The sequence below is a fragment of the Pecten maximus genome, chromosome 1 (assembly GCF_902652985.1).
Source record: "Pecten maximus chromosome 1, xPecMax1.1, whole genome shotgun sequence".
NCBI lineage: Eukaryota > Metazoa > Mollusca > Bivalvia > Pectinida > Pectinidae > Pecten > Pecten maximus.
Genome location: NC_047015.1, coordinates 9,963,359 through 9,983,234, shown reverse-complemented (window position 1 = coordinate 9,983,234; position 19,876 = coordinate 9,963,359). Strand labels below are relative to the sequence as shown.

Genomic DNA, 19,876 nt, shown 5'->3' with positions numbered 1-19,876 from the left:
CCCCCACTCCCCAAATCCCCCCCCCCCCCCCCCCCCCCCTCCCAAACCCCCCTCTCCCAAACCCAAGCACCAACTCCACACTAAATCAACATCATCCCATTCACTCCCGACCCCTCTCCATATCTTCATTGCATTTTCTGCTGATCTCACGGGGAAAACACGGGTAAGTACGGGTAAGTACGGATTGAGTATCAATAGTCGGTTACGTATTGAAAACTGTAAGTTGCTGTCTCTGATAGGAGTTATTTTCTTATAATTTCATCTTTGAATATTCTATATATTTCTATGTATTCCATATTAGAATAGTAGTCTGTGGTATTCAGTACCGGTTACAGTCTATCATTTCTGTTACATCAATATGCCATGTGTGGTAAAACTGGGCAATAAATATATTCAAATTCCCATAAAAACGGGTCTTTAATTAAGTGCATGTTCCCATGTTATCATATTGCTTATTACAATTGTTATTATGATGTTGACACACCGTCATGTTATAATTCCTTTGTCTCCAATATATCACCAATACCGTTTGACCAGCGAACATCTTTTGTACGGTAGTGTTTCATAAACAAATTACATGGTAGAATCGCCATTGCGACATACATCACCAAACGACGATAAAACACTATGGCCATGTGTTATTGCCTGATGTATGGTATGTTGTATATCACTAAAATATTCTTTAGTAAGGAAATACAAAACTACTAACACATCAGCAAATCTAATTTCATGTCATTGTCCCTGGATATATAAAATGTATGTTTTTCATCTATATAAAATGTCTTTTTAAACTATCAATAAATAAAATTCACAAAATGAAAATGTTTATGTCTGTTTATTTTTGAGGGGCATTCATTGCAGACAATAATTTTATTTTCATTTCTTTTTCCGGACGACGTGGATGCACAACCTGATTTGAAAGGACCGGATTGATAACTAGTCAAGTCCAGACTTAGTTTCAGCTCTCATCAAACTGCAACGGTCATTGAAGGCAAAGACCCTATCCCTGTCGTGGTTGTTGGAAGATGTCTTATGACCAGTCGCTCATGAATATGTCATTACATACAATGATCTCATCCGTCAGACATAGGCGAATCAAGATATCTTTGATAATCATCATCTGTGACTAGGGCGTCTCAAAGATTAGACGAAGTGTTCTTTAAGACTTCATAGGATAAAAGTGACACAGTGGTAGTTTCCCTTCCAAAGGTCTATATCCTTCTCCTACAACTAACTTCAGCAAAGAGAAAGCTGGCCATGCCATTCTGTGTACAGATCCTGATGACATTTAGGCTAAAGTTGTGTATTATTACGAAACGAACCAGCTGATTAGCTATTGGTTGATTATAAATGAGGCACAGAACAATTACGACAGGTAGCATTAAACATTCGGATCATAAATAACTTTGGAAGATATCATACATCTTTTTTTACGATTGGATATAATTAGCATAGTCATATAAGTTACTTCATTTGCAACGACTGTTACAACAGTATGTTCTCATCTTATGAAAAATAATAAATCATCATATCAAGAATGTCTATATCATATCTATATAACAGTCCTTTTTTCAAATACACAAAAATAACAAGTATTTTGTATCATCCATCTGATACCAATATGAAGCATACGTCGTATGATTTATTAAGAAAATAGTAATGACATTCCGATGATAAAGCCAAATATATCACTGCAAATATAATATTAGTCACAGACATGGTATTTGCAGCATGCATTATAAGCATATCTGTAATTGAAACCTGAAAAATTATGAGGTTTTAACACCAAACTTGTTGAAAACAGCAAACATCCTTAAAATGATTAGTGTAGTAGGCTTTAATACCAATGAAACATATGTAACCGGGGTTTCCGTCGTCCAGCTCTAACACTTTCTCGGAAAAAGACGTAAACTCAAACCTACGCCATTCATTTCCTCGAAGTCCAGAAATTTGAGGATTTACCCAAACAAATACATAAATTTAAGAAATGCTAGTTAAAAATGTAATGCATTTCTGTTACACATCTAACGATATACCAATAACCTAAGTTTGGTTGCTCTAGATTTTATTGTTTGTCAGAAACTGCCTAATATGCAAGACTGAAACGTAGATTTTTCAAGAGTACGGAAATTAGATATTTTTTATTTTAAAATGCAGCAATCCATGAAACATTTTGACAATGTCGTTCGGATAACTTGAGATCTTTCTTTACTCTGTATTTACTTAAAAGATAAGGAACAGGTACAGCTTACAGCTAAGCTGTAAGATAGGTATCATTATTTCTAGATAGTAGCATCTATGTAATGTCTCAATTGATTTATACGTCCAGGGTTTATTCCCATTTTTCGATTTCCCTGACAGACATCGGCTACTGACCGAGTAATAAACAGTACAAAATATGAATGTTTATGACAACCATGGGAAAGCTTCGTTGTCGATATCATGCTTGTTATAAGCAAAATTACGACATTACAATATGTTGTTAATCTTCAAAAGGTGAATATATACTGTATGAATAAAGTTGCTAGAAATATCATGATATGGGAGATAACTCCTATTCAGAGGTGCAAAAAAATAATAATAGAAAATAAAAATGATCCTTTATTGTAGTTTAGATATAAGGAAAACCAATGAATTGTTGGGAAGTCCACATAAGTAGTAGGGGAGGTAACTCCAGTGATTTGTAATACATAAATGCAGTCACAGATATGTACAAGACACAAAAAGTGACACACAACACATAGTTTTATTAAGGATTTTAGGTTTTAGTCACGTTGAAGTATCTTTTCAATCTTTCATGAAAATTGTTTTTAATGTATAACAAAAAAAATGCAGTTTTTATGGCAAGTTTGTATCTGAAAAATGTGTCAAAATTTCAGACCTCTGATGTAAGTAGATTAGTTTTTAGAAGAATTTCAAAAAAAAAAAAAATGGTCAATTTGACTGCCATGTTGAAAACAGCAGAATTCACGTAAAATCACATATTATGTCAAATTCCAATCTTTGATCAACAAAAGCTCAAAAGTGAGCACACCGACATATGATTTTCTTTACACTTTTTATAACTCTGTTTTCTACGGAAGAGCATTAGGGCCATGAAGCAAAAAAAACTTAATTCATTTTTTCATGTTAATAGCTCGAAATTTCGACTTACTAACTCGAAATTTCAAGTTAATAACTCGAAATTTCGAGATAATAACTCGAAATTTCGACTTAGTAACTCGAAATTTCGAGATAATAACTCGAAATTTCGACTTACTAACTCGAAATTTCGAGATAATAACTCGAAATTTCGACTTACTAACTCGAAATTTCGACTTACTAACACGAAATTTCGAGATAATAACTCGAAATTTCGACTTAGTAACTCGAAATTTCGAGATAATAACTCGAAATTTCGACTTACTAACTCGAAATTTCGAGATAATAACTCGAAATTTCGAGATAATAACTCGAAATTTCGACTTACTAACTCGAAATTTCGACTTACTAACACGAAATTTCGAGATAATAACTCGAAATTTCGACTTAGTAACTCGAAATTTCGAGATAATAACTCGAAATTTCGACTTACTAACTCGAAATTTCGAGATAATAACTCGAAATTTCGAGATAATAACTCGAAATTTCGAGATAATAACTCGAAATTTCGACTTACTAACTCGAAATTTCGACTTACTAACTCGAAATTTCGAGATAATAACTCGAAATTTCGACTTAGTAACTCGAAATTTCGAGATAATAACTCGAAATTTCGACTTACTAACTCGAAATTTCGAGATAATAACTCGAAATTTCGAGATAATAACTCGAAATTTCGACTTACTAACTCGAAATTTCGACTTACTAACACGAAATTTCGAGATAATAACTCGAAATTTCGACTTAGTAACTCGAAATTTCGAGATAATAACTCGAAATTTCGACTTACTAACTCGAAATTTCGAGATAATAACTCGAAATTTCGAGATAATAACTCGAAATTTCGACTTACTAACTCGAAATTTCGACTTACTAACTCGAAATTTCGAGATAAAACTCAAAATTTCGACTTAGTAACTCGAAATTTCGAGATAAAAACTCGAAATTTTACTTTTGGTTATTAAGACGAATTGGCTATAAATCATCCTGACCTAAACTGATAGAGAAGATGAAGTTGATTTCCCATTCTTGTGTATATATATGTATGTGGGAGGCCACTTAAAAGGGGCCAAGAACTAAGAAGACTTATAGTAAATTGATAGTGGAGGTAACAATGACTATAAGGAGGGGCCTTTCATCTATGTTTTCAGTCTTTGACAAATCACGGGATTAGAAGTACAGATGCTATCGAAGACTTTGATTAAATGAATTTAACAATTCTGCTTAAAACTTCATAAAAGTTGAAAGATGGTCACACATGTACCTGTATATACACGTCATAATGTGGTAACCTAGACGTTGAATAAATGAATCGCCTGAAGATGGCCGTTAGGCCTGAAAACGTTAACAAAACACCACAGTTGTCATGTTGAATTTATATTTTTCAACTATATATATACATACAGTGCATTCCTATTAATATCATGTCCTATTTGTCAGACAAAAACATGATATTTACAGTTGTGTGACATGAAGAGAAACATGTTTTTTTACTAAATCTAGTGCATTACCAATCTCCATAACTAAAATTATTATCTCGAAATTTCGACTTAATAACTCGAAATTTCGAGTTGGTAAGTCGAAATTTCGGGTTAGTAAGTCGAAATTTCGAGTTATTATCTCGAAATCTCGAGTAAGGAAGTCGAAATTTCGAGTTGTTATCTCGAAATTTCGAGTTATTAAGTCGAAATTTCGAGTTATTATCTCGAAATTTCGAGTTATTATCTTGAAATTTCGAGTTAGTGAGTCGAAATTTCGAGTTATTAAGATGAAAAAATGAATTAAATTTATTTGCTTCATGGCCCTAATGCTCTTCCGTAGTTTTCTCCCCTTTAAAATGAGGTATAACATTTAAAAATTAGTCATCAGAAAATTTCGACTTTTCTCCAGAACAAATCCTTAATAGTTATGTTTGTAGCTTTTCTCGGAGAGAATGAATCAAATATTTTGTGTCCAATATCAGAAAGGAATGAATGCTTTAACATTAGCTGTGCTAAGTTTAGTTCAATTCAATTTTATGACTTGGGATGAAGGATCCGTTTATTGTAGTTTTGATATTTTTCTGTATCATTTAATCTTAATACTTTTTTATTGATTTGCATATCCCTCCATATAATAAAAAAGTTGAAGGTCTTCAAAAAGATTTTTTGCTTAAAGTTAACAAAGTTTGCAAAATTGATCTCGACATCTAAAAAAACAGCTACATATTTCACACCCTTATTTACTTTCAATAAGATATATTGACTATTTGATCGAGGTTATAAAATGTCTGCATATGATTCTATGTAGTTTGCATGAGATATACTACAAGACATACATTTATACACGAAAAAAAAGCATACATATGAAAGTTGCAACAGCATAAGATATTAATATATTGTTTTTTGTTTGTTTGTTTGTTTGTTTGTTTGTTTGGTTTTTTTTCATCTGCGTGTCTGCGGGGTACGCAGTGTTTCTGTTTGCTTAATTACTGATTGTTTAGATGTATTCTGGGTGTTAGGTATTTGTCGGTCTTGGTGTCTGTATAATTGTACTGACAGATGTGTCTTTCAGTTGAACATATTTGAACCATGATTCATATCTAAATCGATTTTTACGAGAGCCCAAGAAAAAACAAATATATAGCTTGGCATGAAGACTCTTAAAACACACCAAGTGCTCTGGAGAACGTCTTCTATTTATCGACGACACCCGCCATGCAAAACTGGGTCAACTCCAAACGCATTATACTAGAAATTCTGAAATGCCTTTATTTGAAATATAAAAATAACTTTCAGAGATCATAGTTATAATCAAACAAAATAATTAATTCTTACCCCCCCCCCCCCCCCCCCCCCCCCCCCCCCCCCCCCCCCCCCCCCCCCCCCTTAACATTATCTAATATCAGCAATTTGATACACCTGAACGAATCATTTTATATGGTACGGGTTTTTTTTTAAAGCTTACAATGGTTCTTATCCCATGCCTTGGCAAGAAAACATTATAATTTATAATAACATTTATATGGATATTTCGACAATCATATTACTTTAGGATGTACAGTATTTCAAAAGTGAATGTATCGTACCACAAAACAGCTATTACCTTAAAGACGGATGTCAATGCAAGATAAAACAAGTAGTTAATTCTACGGGAAAGAAATATTCGAGGATATATCAAAGAAAAAAGGAGACGATAAAACCAGGGAGCGACATGGTTATCTTGAAATATATAAAAAGGAGGATCAGCTGTACAAATAGACAACAAGTACCAACCTTCCACTCGTTTGAGACCATATCGTAAACCACATCTCAAACCTGATAATGGGACCATGGCTGGGAAAATGATAAGTTTAAGCAACATTGAGTAAGAGGATCGAAACCAGTTCAAATACACAATTTCAACATCCAATAAAGATATGAAGTGACAACCGACGATTCAAGTAGGAATGAAATGGAGAATAGATGTTTCGAAACGTCTTTAGAAACCTATTATACGACCTAACTCGACATAACGTTGATTCCAGATACGTCACAAAGGCAAGAATTTATCTGCTTGATAATGAGAAAATGGGCTTAATATTCAAACAACTGAATGATTTCTAATTGTTTGTTTCTAGAAAACGGGAAATAAATAGAAGACCAGGTACATTTCCATTTCAATTTTTCAACAAATTTGATTTTAAAAAAGGGGATTGAACCACAGGCATAGCCTATATTAGTTCTCTCCTAGATATAATATATTGTGGTTTTGATTATTTGTATGAAACCTGAAATGTTTTAACTGATATGATATATAGGTTTGAAAGTAAGCACATATTTAACGCACATTCGATTCGATTTTCTTCTGTATCGCGTTGCACTTCTATGTCGTACACAAGCGAAAACTGTTTTCATCATTTCTGTACGGCTGTACACTTTTGTGTGGTATACCTTCTTTACGTTATATATTAATGTCCTCTACTACAGCTGTAAGTGACCATGGCACACCTTTACGTGACATATTAATGTCCTTTACTACAGCTGTAAGTGACCATGGTACACATTAACGTTACATATTAATGTCCGCTACTACAGCTGTAAGTGGCCATGGAACACTGTTACACCTTATCGGTGATTGGAATGTTCAGCATTTGAACGGTTAAATATGATGGAGTTATAAAAATGGTCAAGAAGGATAGCAGGTGGCGCGGTTAGGGTAATAAGAAAAGCAAAATAAGAAAACCCGTCGATATCAATCGATGAAAAATAATATGGAGAAAACTATATGATAGAGTACGGAAGCGTATTAGGGCCACTATAAAAAATTAAATCGTACATACGATTTACTAATTCGTGCGTACGATTTACTAATCCGTACGTACGGATTACTAATTCGTACGTACGATTTAATATTTTTTAATATTGGCCCTTATACGCTGCCGTAATAGAGTAACATGACATCATGCAAATAAAATTCGCAAACGAACTCACGTGGCCTTATTGTACTGTAGTAGAGAAATGAAGGAAAATGATTCGTTTATGTACCACAAAAGTGAGACGTGGTACTGAAACGATTGAAATCTTTCGTATGCGCACCGCAAAAGTGTAACTCGGCACAAAAGTGATTAAAAAAACCATGTGAGCACCAGACAAAAGTATATCATGGCGCAAAAACGATGAAAATGTTGCAAAATCTGGGACGGACAAAAAAAGAACATTTATAACAAAAGGAAACGGAAAATGCTTCATTTTGTGTACACTACAAAAGTGTACCTTGATACAGAAATGATCTGAATATGTTTCGTTTGTGTACCATACGAACGTGTACAATTACACAGAAACGATACAAACTTCGTGTAATAAAATAAATCAACCTTGGTACTGAAACGATAAAGAAAAGCTTTGAATGTGCCTCGATGCTTTCGGTCATTGTTAGATTTGATATAAAATTAACATTCCTGATAGATCCTGTATTCGTCACACGGTAGTCAGTTTGTCCAGTCATTATTGAAGAAATATAATCGTTATGAGACGTCAGTAAAATTGTTAACATATCTAGGTGATTAAATAACTTACAAATGTATGATATCAAACACTAAAACTAGCAAACTAAATTTCTTGAAAAAATGCTGTTGAATCCTGAAAAAAAAGAACTATTTTACTAACCATACATGTATAAATACTAGTAGACGTGGGAATATTAAACAACTGGCAAAAAAAAAACAAAAGTAGACAAAGCCCATAAAACAGTGTTGGTCATGTTTAATCTTAGCTATAATGCATATGGTTACCTAACAGCCGGGTTGATAAATGTGAAGTATTTACAGGAAATTGATCGACCCTTATCCCGACTATTCCCAGGGTACTTGTACCACATGACTGATAAGCGGATACAATGGCCGATATATTGATATAGCTCATCGAAACTCGCACACCTTGTGAAAGAGTGTTGTTGGAGTCAGACACCATTAACTACATCCATGATCTAGTGTGCTGCCCCTATACATCTGTCCCGTTAAGGTAGGTATTTTTCGTCTTCAGTAAGATATGTGCCGTATTTTGTACCTCGTGCACCTACATGTAGCACCGGCATCGAATCCTATGTTATATATATACAGTGGAACTTCGTTAACTCGAACTCGAAAAACTCGGAATACCCTGCTTAACTCGAAGTACTTCGCCAGTCCCGGCCGAAGTTGCTTTATATCATAGTACAAACAAAAAACAAAAAAAACTCGGAAAACTCGGATAATACAAACTGAAAATTTGGTCCTAACAATCCCAAAATTCCTATACTAAAAACGAACTCGAAGTATCGTCTTTGACGATCGGTGGTAAACGCCGACATTTTTTCAACATCAAACTTCCGTTTGTAATACTGAATATATCGGCAATTCAGACCTATCGATTATTATATGCTATCATAAGTGTTTCTAAATTAATCAAACAAATTGTCTGTGGAATCCTATTACAACAACTCTCGGTGATAAAAAGTACTGATTCACTTACATTAGACGATCGCCGAAAATTAATACACAATTCAATTCAAGTTTATTCCTTAGGCCTTTCAGCCCATAAGAGAAAATTACAACATGTGTATAGATATAAATGCATACAAGTACGTACAATTAGATGAATATATGACAGACGGAGAGTGATCATAATAATAATGGTATTTTCAGATTAATTCAGACTACACAACAAATTTTTTATTGCTGATTTAACCTGGTACGGTCCTGTTAATGTAGATGTACTTTGCAATGGTGACACGAATATTTCCTCAGCTGACAATATAAAAATCGCCAAAAGTGTGCAAAACTTCTAGAGAAGGTCGAGAAGACTCGATTAACTACACCTCCTAACTCCCCCTCTCCCTTTCTTTTCATGCCATTTCCCTATAATGACGAAAACAACTAAATTCAAAATGCCCCATTTATCTATATAATATATATATATATATTTTTTTATTTTTTTTCTAATCGAATAAGTATTATTAAATTCATTCCAAACATTTATAGGTCCTGTTTCTGATCCTTCCCAATCCGGGCGGCACATGTGAAACGGATAAAATAGAACCCAGGATAATGAAACTTTGCACGGGATGTGATGAACATTTAGTACAAGCAGAAAGATTCGAATAACGATCATAATAACTTGTGCCGTCTGTGTCGGAAAAAATCGGAACAGCTAAAGCTCGTGTCATTTGTAACTTTTAAAAAATAACTTAAATAAATTCCATATCCAACAACCACTCGTAGTGTGACCACTATTTAAGTAGACAAATACATGGTATATACTGCCAGTTACGGACGGCGGGGAATCTGATGAATGCACCATTATAATTGATGCTTTTCATGGGTATTTAACCGTGCATTATATATATATATCAAGCACCTCTTGAGGAGGTAAATAAAGATTCTTCGTGTTATTTTTCATATACTGAAGTATATATATATATTTTTTGTTTTGTTTTTGTTTTTCATATTATGTAAGAATTTTCAAATTGTGGAAAAAATCAAATCTAAGCAAAGATATGTTTAAAAAAATAACCATGGCTGTACTTCAAACCCCGAAGCAACAAGCATGTTACTTTTGAATTTATATCTTACATAAAACATTATTTATGATCTGATCATAATCCAATAAATGAGACATTAGATCAATACTTCATTACATTGACATTTTTGTTCCAATTTTTATCTTCTTAATTAGTACAAAATATTGGCTATATATTCAGCACAAACATAATTTTATTGTATATATACACTGTTTATAAAATTATATGTAAATGTAATTTCTGAAGTGTATTCCAGAACTTGCAATGATATGATATACTATTACTATTGTTTGAATAACAAGCAAATTATGAAATATGGAAAATTAAAGATCGAACAAATTTCCCAAATAATGTATGAATTTTGAGGCACTAAATGTAATGATACGTGCACTCAACCTTCTAACCTATATAATATACTTTACTTTCTGCTAATATTTCTCTCTACACTAAATAATCTTGCTACTCCTTCTTCACTTACTCTCATCCTTTCCTTCACTCCACAAAACTTAGATACTATGATGACCATTGATGAAAACCCACATACATATAACTACTACTACAAATATAGACGTGTTTATGATATATACTTTGTGAATTTATGTCAAATGTACATGTCCATGTTAGTCCCAATCCTTCCCTACGTATTGTTGGTACATGCATTTCCTTTTGAAAATGGATAGTGATATAGTAAGTTATCGTATAAGGATTGGGCTGCATTACAGTAGATCACTTAATCACCATAAATGTAAATTATTCACATTACTTGATATTTACTTTGTAAATCTCTACTATTGCTACGGCCAGAAAGCCATACCACTAATCCTACTTATTATGTTAACAGTGGAACACAGATCATTACATCAAACTAATGATGATAAAATTCTACCCACTTACAATAAATCTATTATGCAATTTACTTTAACTGAATCTCTTGCAATAATGATATGTATTCTTCTTAAATTAGCTAATGATGTTGAACTAAATCCAGGTCCAGGAAACTCTGTGTCGCACCCTTCGAATGCACGTAGTATTGTTGGTAAGATAGACCAGTTATCCCTGGAATTACAAGACTACGATATAGTAACTCTAAGTGAAACTTGGTTAGACCCCTCCATTGACAATACTTTATTAAACATAAACGGTTTCCAAGCTCCTATCAGGCAGGACAGAAATCGACATGGAGGTGGGGGTCATAATTTATGTAAAAAATCATATATCTTTCACATCTAGAAATGATTTACAAATAAATAATGTTGAAGCAATTTGGATTGAGATCAATCATGCCAAAGGGCCACTTCTTGTCGGCGCCTTCTATATACATCCCAGATTTGACAAATGGAATTTGGTTGAATATTCCATTGAACAAGCCTTAACTGTAAATAACAAAGCAGTTATCCTTGGAGATTTTAATGAAGATATGCTATCACAGAACAGGTCGAAAAATATATCCAACATCCTGCGAAATTTTAATTTGTCACAGATTGTAAATGAACCAACTCGTATTACAGAAACTTCTCGAAGTTTGATTGATATAATAATGGTTAGCAACCAAATTCAAATTATTTCTTCAGGAGTACTTGACCCCATATGTAGTGATCACTGCCCAGTCTTTGTAACATTAACAAGATTTGAATATCCTTGCCACTCATACAAAAGGAAGATATGGAAATATAATGAGGGGAACTATGAAAATTACAGACAGGCTATTACTGATAGTGATTGGGATATGAACAATTTATCCATAGATGAGCAAGTGGACAAACTCACTAATAATATCATGCACGCAGCAGAATCACACATTCCAAACAAGTTTGTTACTATACGCTCCAGCGATAAACCCTGGATGCACAACGAAGTTCGTAAGCAGATAAGAATTCGAAATCGATTGCACAAATCTGCAAAATCGTCAAACAGTCCTGAACGGTAGGCAGAATTCAGACACAAAAGAAATGAAGTAACATTATTAATTCCTAAATCGAAAATTTCATACATGAATAAACTAAGTGATGAGGTGAATAATAATAGAGATATACGCCCACGTGACTGGTGGAAAATAGCAAAACAATTTTTCAAACAGACCTCTGATTGTCAATATCCACCAATATTTCATAATAATATAAAGCTGTGCTCTGCCAAGGAAAAGGCTGAAGCCTTTAACAACTTCTTCTGTGAGCAATCTGTTGTAGATGATTTACATGCAATACTTCCACCAAGTCAGATATCTGAAACTTCATTGGATAATATACATCTTACACCTACTGACGTGGAAGATGCCCTGAAATTAATCAATACTAATAAAGCATGTGGCCCAGATTTAGTACATCCTAAACTCTTAAAAGAAGCCAGTACTGAACTAGCAGGGCCCTTATCAAAATTGTTTAATACATCAATATCTCTACGTAACTTCCCAGAGACTTGGAAAACTGCGAATGTGATTACAGTCTACAAGAAGGGAGATAACTCCCTACTGACAAACTATAGACCAATTTCTCTTTTGAGCTGTATTGCAAAAGTTTTTGAAAAATGTATCTTTAAATACGTCTACAACTTTCTTATGGAAAATGGACGCATTACACCATTCTTATCTGGTTTTACCCCAAAAGATTCTGCTGCATTTCAACTAACCGATATAGTTAATACTTTTTTCAAGGCAATTGATAGTGGCAAGGAGGTTCGAGTTGTATTCTGTTATATTAGTAAGGCATTTGATAGGGTGTGGCACAGGGGCTTGATACACAATCTTGAGCAGGCTGGAATCTCTGGCACATTATTATCATGGTTTCCGAGCTACCTTGATGGACGTAGTCAAAAGGTAATTGTCGAAGGAACTTCTTCTAAACAAGGCAGAGTACTAGCAGGTGTGCCTCAAGGCTCTATATTAGGTACACTACTTTTCATTTTATACATACATGACATTGTTAATAGAATACAAGCTAATATTCGTCTATTTGCGGATGATACATCCCTTTACATTATAGTTGAAAATCCAGTTCATACAGCAGCAATATTAAATTCTGATCTTGCTACTATAAGTACCTGGGCAGGGCGGGCAATGGTTAGTAAATTTCAACCCAAATAAAACTGAAAGTATGATCCTATCTAGAAAACGTGACCAAACAAACCACCCTCCCCTACTTATGAACAACACCCCTATACAACAAGTCAAAAGTCATGTTCACCTTGGTCTAACTGTCGAAGAGAACTGCTCTTGGCAGTTACATATAGAAAACATGCTTGCAAAAGCATGGAAAAGAATAGATATTCTTAGAGCACTGAAATTTCAATTAGATCGTAAATCCCTTGAAACTATGTATTTTTCTTATATTAGACCAATATTGGAATATGCCGATATTGTATGGGGGAACTGCAACCACCAGCAGACTTTAGACTTGGAAAAGGTACAAACTGAAGCTGCTCGTATCGTGACAGGTGCAACAAAGTCGGCATCATCACAGTGTTTAGCAAACGAAACAAAATGGGATTCTCTGTCTTACAGACGATACAAACATAGAATGCAGAATATGTACAATATTGTCCATGGACTTTCGCCTTCATATCTGCAAAACCTCCTACCCCAAGCGACTGGTCAAACCCAAGGTTACAATTTAAGATCAAATTTGGATATGCATCCCCCACACAGCAGAACTAATATCTATATGTCATCCTTCTTTCTAACAGCCATCCGTGAGTGGAACTTGATACCAGATCACATAAGAAACAATCCGATTAGGTCTTACTTTCACTCCTATCTTAATAGAAATAAATCAAATACATGTAGTCCCAACATTTATTATTATTGCAGCCAAAGGCGTGCCCAGGTACTTCACACAAGACTTCGACTCGGGTGTAGCTCGTTAAACCATCATTTATTTAATAATCATGTTTCAGAGACCAGCAGATGTTCCTGTGGTAATGAAGAGACCATCTTTCATTATATTTATGAATGCAGAAAATGTGATACTGTTAGGGCAGAAACAATATCAAGGTTGGGTACTAATTTTAGCATCATGACATTACTACATGGTGACCCAAACTTGACAGATGAGGAAAATAAATTAATATTTTATCAAGTTCAAAACTACATTATCAGAACAGGTAGATTCTAATACAATAATTGGGTTTCACATCAAATCTCATCTCATCTCTCTCTCTCTCTCTCTTCTCTCTCCCTCTCTCTCTCTCTCTCTCTCTCTCTCTCTCTCTCCCCTACTCCCCACTTGAATTTTTTCTGCTCCATCAATGTATTGATGTTATCAGTAAAATCATAGTCGGTCTTGTTAAATGATCTTAATATCTATTGTATCTTCTATTAAAACAATAATTAAATATTGTATATCATAATTGCAAATAATCTTATAGGTAGATGGCTTTAAATAAGAGCATACTCTTGTTGCCAAATCCCTAATTTCCAATTATTGTATATATTGACCCATGTATTGTATATATCATTGATAATAAAATACTGTTTAAACCAACAAGTTACCTTGATTTCACAAAAAGGAAGTCAAATATATGTGTCGATCAATTTCTTTGGATCTTTATCAATCTGCATCTCTCAAAAGAATGTGATTTAAATGTTAAGGAAATCGGGATAATGAAAACAAGCGCTAGAATATCGAATCAAATGTCAACAACGAAGGTACGGGAAGCAGAGATAATCTTATCCTCGAATGGAAATTTGATGAACAATCATTACTCGAGGCAGCGTCACAACTAATCTTAATATCCTATTGCATAATGTTTACAATTGCGAGAAAATTTCGGTGTCATACTGTAAAAATGCTTAGAATTTATATGATTAACGTAATATCAAATGAGCAAAGAAAATAACGAAAGTTATTCCAGTATCCTTTCGAGGAAAGCAAAATATTTTATTTATTGAGCTATTCTTGCTAAATGCTAAATTTGCCGGATTCCTGACATCATGTAGCGGCTGTTTCAAGAATCTGTGGATACCAAACGATGCTATTTATTGGAGTATGTTTCTGTGAGTATTTTAAACTTTGATAAAACCATTAAATGAAAAAAGTATAAGGATTAAAGTATCTTTTTGGAGGTTTTTCAAAGGATACAGTTCAGTATGATATTAACATTGCGGTCAATTAAACAATTATCAATACCATAATGAGCCTTATATTTTGATAAAACCATCAGAAATCCACTTTAATCATTACAGATGTATCGCTAAATATAGTCGTTCATATTACTGTGTATGACTATAAAGATGGACGAACGCTATCCTTTTTTTCAGAACACACTTCCGTTCTACACATGAACAAAGATGACGAGGCTAACACAACTTGTGACTTTCCTGTTTGTTTTATTTTCTATAGGTGAGTGGTTCTATCAAAAAAATATTTAAAAAGGATGATGATCTAGATTGCTCTCAGTTATATGTGAGGGGGTGTGTGTGTATGTGATTCGATAAAAATTGAAAACATAAAATTAAAACTAGTACGATCCAGAACGATATATGTGTATTTCTTTTTTTATTGTTGTACAATGTATGAATGTTTTATGATATTTACAGATTCAGTCTGGCTACAGCAATTACCACCCCAGTTTCCACCCACTATGTTTGCATTTATGCCGGAGAACAAGACAAACGGTAACTACCATCCCAATATATAATATCTATTAAACAATAGATCAACATGGTTCAATGATAAATGTTACTTTTACGTTAAATCAAATAATAGAAGAACTTAAGCAAATCATGAAATAATCAAAATGCCATTTCACTTTTTATATCGTTACATTTCTTTAACATGACAGGTTCCCTCATCAAATCATTTGATGTCACTGACGCCGATAATGACGTCATTACACTTGATATATATGATGAGTTCACTCGCTCAAGCGTCTACCTAGTTCAGTCCAATAGCCGTAGAGGGTTTGTGACAGGAAATGTCTACCTCATCAACCCGGCCAATTTCGACTTCGACAGGGTGAGATATTTGAGGGCGAATCCCTAGATACTGAAGGATAAGAGTAAAGACAGAATGAAATATTATATAGTAAACTGCACAACATGACATTACATTAAGGAATAAAACGTAACCATGTTATTGCTTTATCCTTTTAAGAATATTTTATATAGATGGGGTTTTTACTGTGAAAAAAGAAATACATAAGATTTTGCTCCATGTATTAATAACAACGATAAGATCAATACACAGAATGTGTCTAGTTTCTTCATTGACAAGTTATATTTCGTTCGTGAGGTAAGTGGTTTTCATATTTTTCCACTATGGCTACACACTATCTTTCTGTTCATGTGTACATCATCAATCCTATAAAACAGTTTGGTTACCTGTTAATCCTTGTAACCTATAACAAATTCAATAAGAAAAACAAAAATATTTGATGACATAATGAGAAAAATTAATTATCTGTTTCATAATAACAATTTATTTAAACATCGAATTATAACTGTATTCAAATTGTACCGCCATCATAAAAGATAATGTCGCTTCGTTTTTTTATTTTAGATGTGGTTGTCTTCCTTCGTCAGTTGTGCTACCACATAATATATATATAATTGATAAACAATGTAATAGTTGCACTAAGTATTGTTGATTTCATGATAAAATTTGATTTTCACGTCGTAATTATACTCTGTTGAATATATGTAATAACGTGTATGAATCGCAGCCATGGATGTTTCATTTAGTGGAGGATATGTCATAATTATTATGTCAGGGTATCGGACCGAACATCACTGCGCCATTGAAGCGTTCTGCCTTTCAATACATGGATGTGATGCATTGTTATAGGCTGTATGTAATTCTGGCTAGGCGAATAGATCATGGCACGTTTCAGAAAAGTGTCTTCCATCGTCATTTTTGTTACTGTGCACTACTGTTTTTCATCTGAAGGTTAGAAATCCCTGAATTTTTATATAATGTGTACATTAGCTTAACGCTGCTTTAAAAAATAAGACATTCATTGATAGTAATAATCATTAAGGTCACCTATCATTTTTGAAAATTGAATTATTAATGCTAAAACAATGCTTTTTTTTTTATATAAATGAATGATGTTTCAAATATAAATAAACTATTCATATCATCAAATTCTTCATTATCATTGATAAATGCTGTTGATTTATATTTAATTTTTACGCATTTTTTAATATCAATAAATCAACACTACCTAGTGGATAGTGGGTATAGTCTTCCGAGGACTTCGAACACCCTTCAAAGATTCTGTTAATTACATGATGATGCTATTGTTTTACTGTTGAAAATGACAAAATGTCTTGATATCAATGATTTATTGATTGATATAATTAATGCTTCAGTTATCACTATGAATGCATGAGTTATTAATATTTAGAAAAGATTTCTCATCACAAATAAATATATGTATTTGGACGGTGTACATGCTTCCCTTGTCATTTGTCTGATGAAGCTGGTAGTGTACATACCGTACTAGTCATCGAAAACGTCACGTATTAAAATAATCCTTGAATGATTCATACTTTCCAATTTGAAGAAACTGTGCAAAAGATATGAAGTAATACTATTTACAAATTATTTCCAATCTCAATGTCACAACGGCTTACCATACAGATCAGGGTATCGGGCCCAATCATCACTGCGCCATGGATACGTTGTTTTTTAAGAAAGCGGTTGTGGTGCAGTGGTACAATTAGATTATACATGTAGTTTTAATACCTGAAATCGTAATGTATATAATACCTTGGTACAAATTGTTCACATCTCACATATTTTGACACATTACAATAATCATTTCTCGAGGCAGCGTCACAACTAATCTTAATATCCTATTGCATAATGTTTACAATTGTGTCATACTGTAAAAATGCTTAGAAATTATATGGTTAACGCAATATCAAATGAGCAAAGAAAATAACGAAAGTTATAACAGTAACCTTACGAGGAAAGCAAAATATTTTATTTATTGAACTATTCTTGCTAAATGCTAAATTTGTGGGATTCCTGACATCATGTAGCGGCTGTTTCAAGACTCTGTCGATACCAAACTGATACATTGTTTATACAGCTAGATATATAACATAAATGACGAAGGAAGACAATCAATGCCCTGGCCTTGCCTAGAGCGAAATTACGACCTGTGTCACCTTATCGCATAGCCTTAATATACGGAAGCTTATTGCTGCAAATATGTGTTTCTAGTTTGTTATAACGTTGTAATTTATTTTGATTTTTATTTGTCTTTTTTTTTTTTGCCTCACATTAAAGGGATTTAGTTCGATTGTGAATACATATAGTCGATATATTTTCTCACATAATAACTTATATAATTAAATAACTATCATTTCTGATTAAGCAGTTATATGGGATCTTTTTCACACTCGCTTGATGATACGTTTCCGGTGTAACATTACCATTGTTATATACGGACATATCCTAACTATCCTTACATGTAATTCTCCTTTTCAACGAAATCTTGTCCAGGTAACTATGACTTTGATATCAAGGCAAGGGAAATAATACAGAACAAATATATATATACTTTTGTATATGAAGCAAAACAGATAGACGAAAGGTTGTTAGTTATGATATCATTAACCAGACTGGTAAAACAATGAGTAGAAAATTGACTAAATAAAGCCAGTTATACATATATGATTCATTAGGGAAAATATATTTTCTTCACAAAGAAAACTCCTGCTTTCAATCCATTACCTGTTGATTTACCTTTACTTTATTCATGTCTCTCTATCCTACATAAGCAGCATCACTGAGTGATCACGGCACTTTGATTATATTGTTGAGTCTTCTTGGTTCGATCTATGATTGCATACGACGACATTCGTTGCCGTGTGGCTTTCTGTTATTTTTTGTTTTTTGAACCTAACAGGGAAGGAGGGAAGTGAACTTAGGTTTTACAGCAAATGATGGCCAGAACACGGTAAGATATGAACAGTGAGGATCCATTTACGACACAATGACAAACTAACAAACTAATGATTATCATAATCGATAACTGTCCGTTAGAGTAACCTCATATCTACGGAAGACTATACATGTCTTCTGGATTAGTTAATTTCTTAATTAACAACGAAGCAACTATATAGCTTGCGCGTTATAATACGATCTTGTTACTACCGGAGATAATCAGTTTTAACGAGATTTAAAAAACACATGATATGTATACTCGGGAATTGTTAGGTATATTATTTTAGATTTGGAAAATATCATATGCTTTAGCGTGATGTACAACGATAAAATAGTTTCGGACTAATGAATGTATTTTATACTTTCAAACAGATTTGATACACACAAATGTAGAAATCAGTGTGCAATAATTTGTCTACGCGTATGTTTTACTGGTAGGTTACCGGATTCGTACACGTCTTTGTGAGTGATGTGAATGACAACGCACCTGAGTTCAAGAGGCCAGCTTATATATATGAAATACCTGAGGTAATGTATGATTGACATTTTCACATATTTAAGGGAATAAACTTCCTTACTTATCAATAATTAAATAGTCAAGGTATATCAATTACGTAAATACTATTTGACATTACATGAGGAAATCAATGTCTCCTATAATTTTACCTATATGTAATTTTTCCTGTAAATAATTGTATTTAATTTGAAATGACCTTCATAGTTTTGCGTGCATACGATAATATTTAGATTAGTTCAATTACATATATCTGCAGTTTTTAGGTGGAGTATGTTCTAGCACAAAAGTGTGCATACATCTAAATGTGAGAGGC

At 33.4% G+C, this 19,876-nt stretch overlaps 1 protein-coding gene across 1 annotated transcript; it reads left to right on the top strand.

The window, feature by feature from the left end:
• Window positions 1–8,504: 8,504 nt before the first annotated feature.
• Window positions 8,505–19,179, top strand: LOC117324390. The gene is made up of 5 exons (XM_033880238.1): window positions 8,505–8,621; window positions 15,410–15,491; window positions 15,689–15,766; window positions 15,934–16,106; window positions 19,009–19,179. The coding sequence occupies exons 2-5, from the start codon at window positions 15,440–15,442 to the stop codon at window positions 19,075–19,077; spliced, it is 372 nt and encodes a 123-aa protein (XP_033736129.1). The 5' UTR covers window positions 8,505–8,621; window positions 15,410–15,439; the 3' UTR covers window positions 19,078–19,179.
• Window positions 19,180–19,876: the final 697 nt, after the last annotated feature.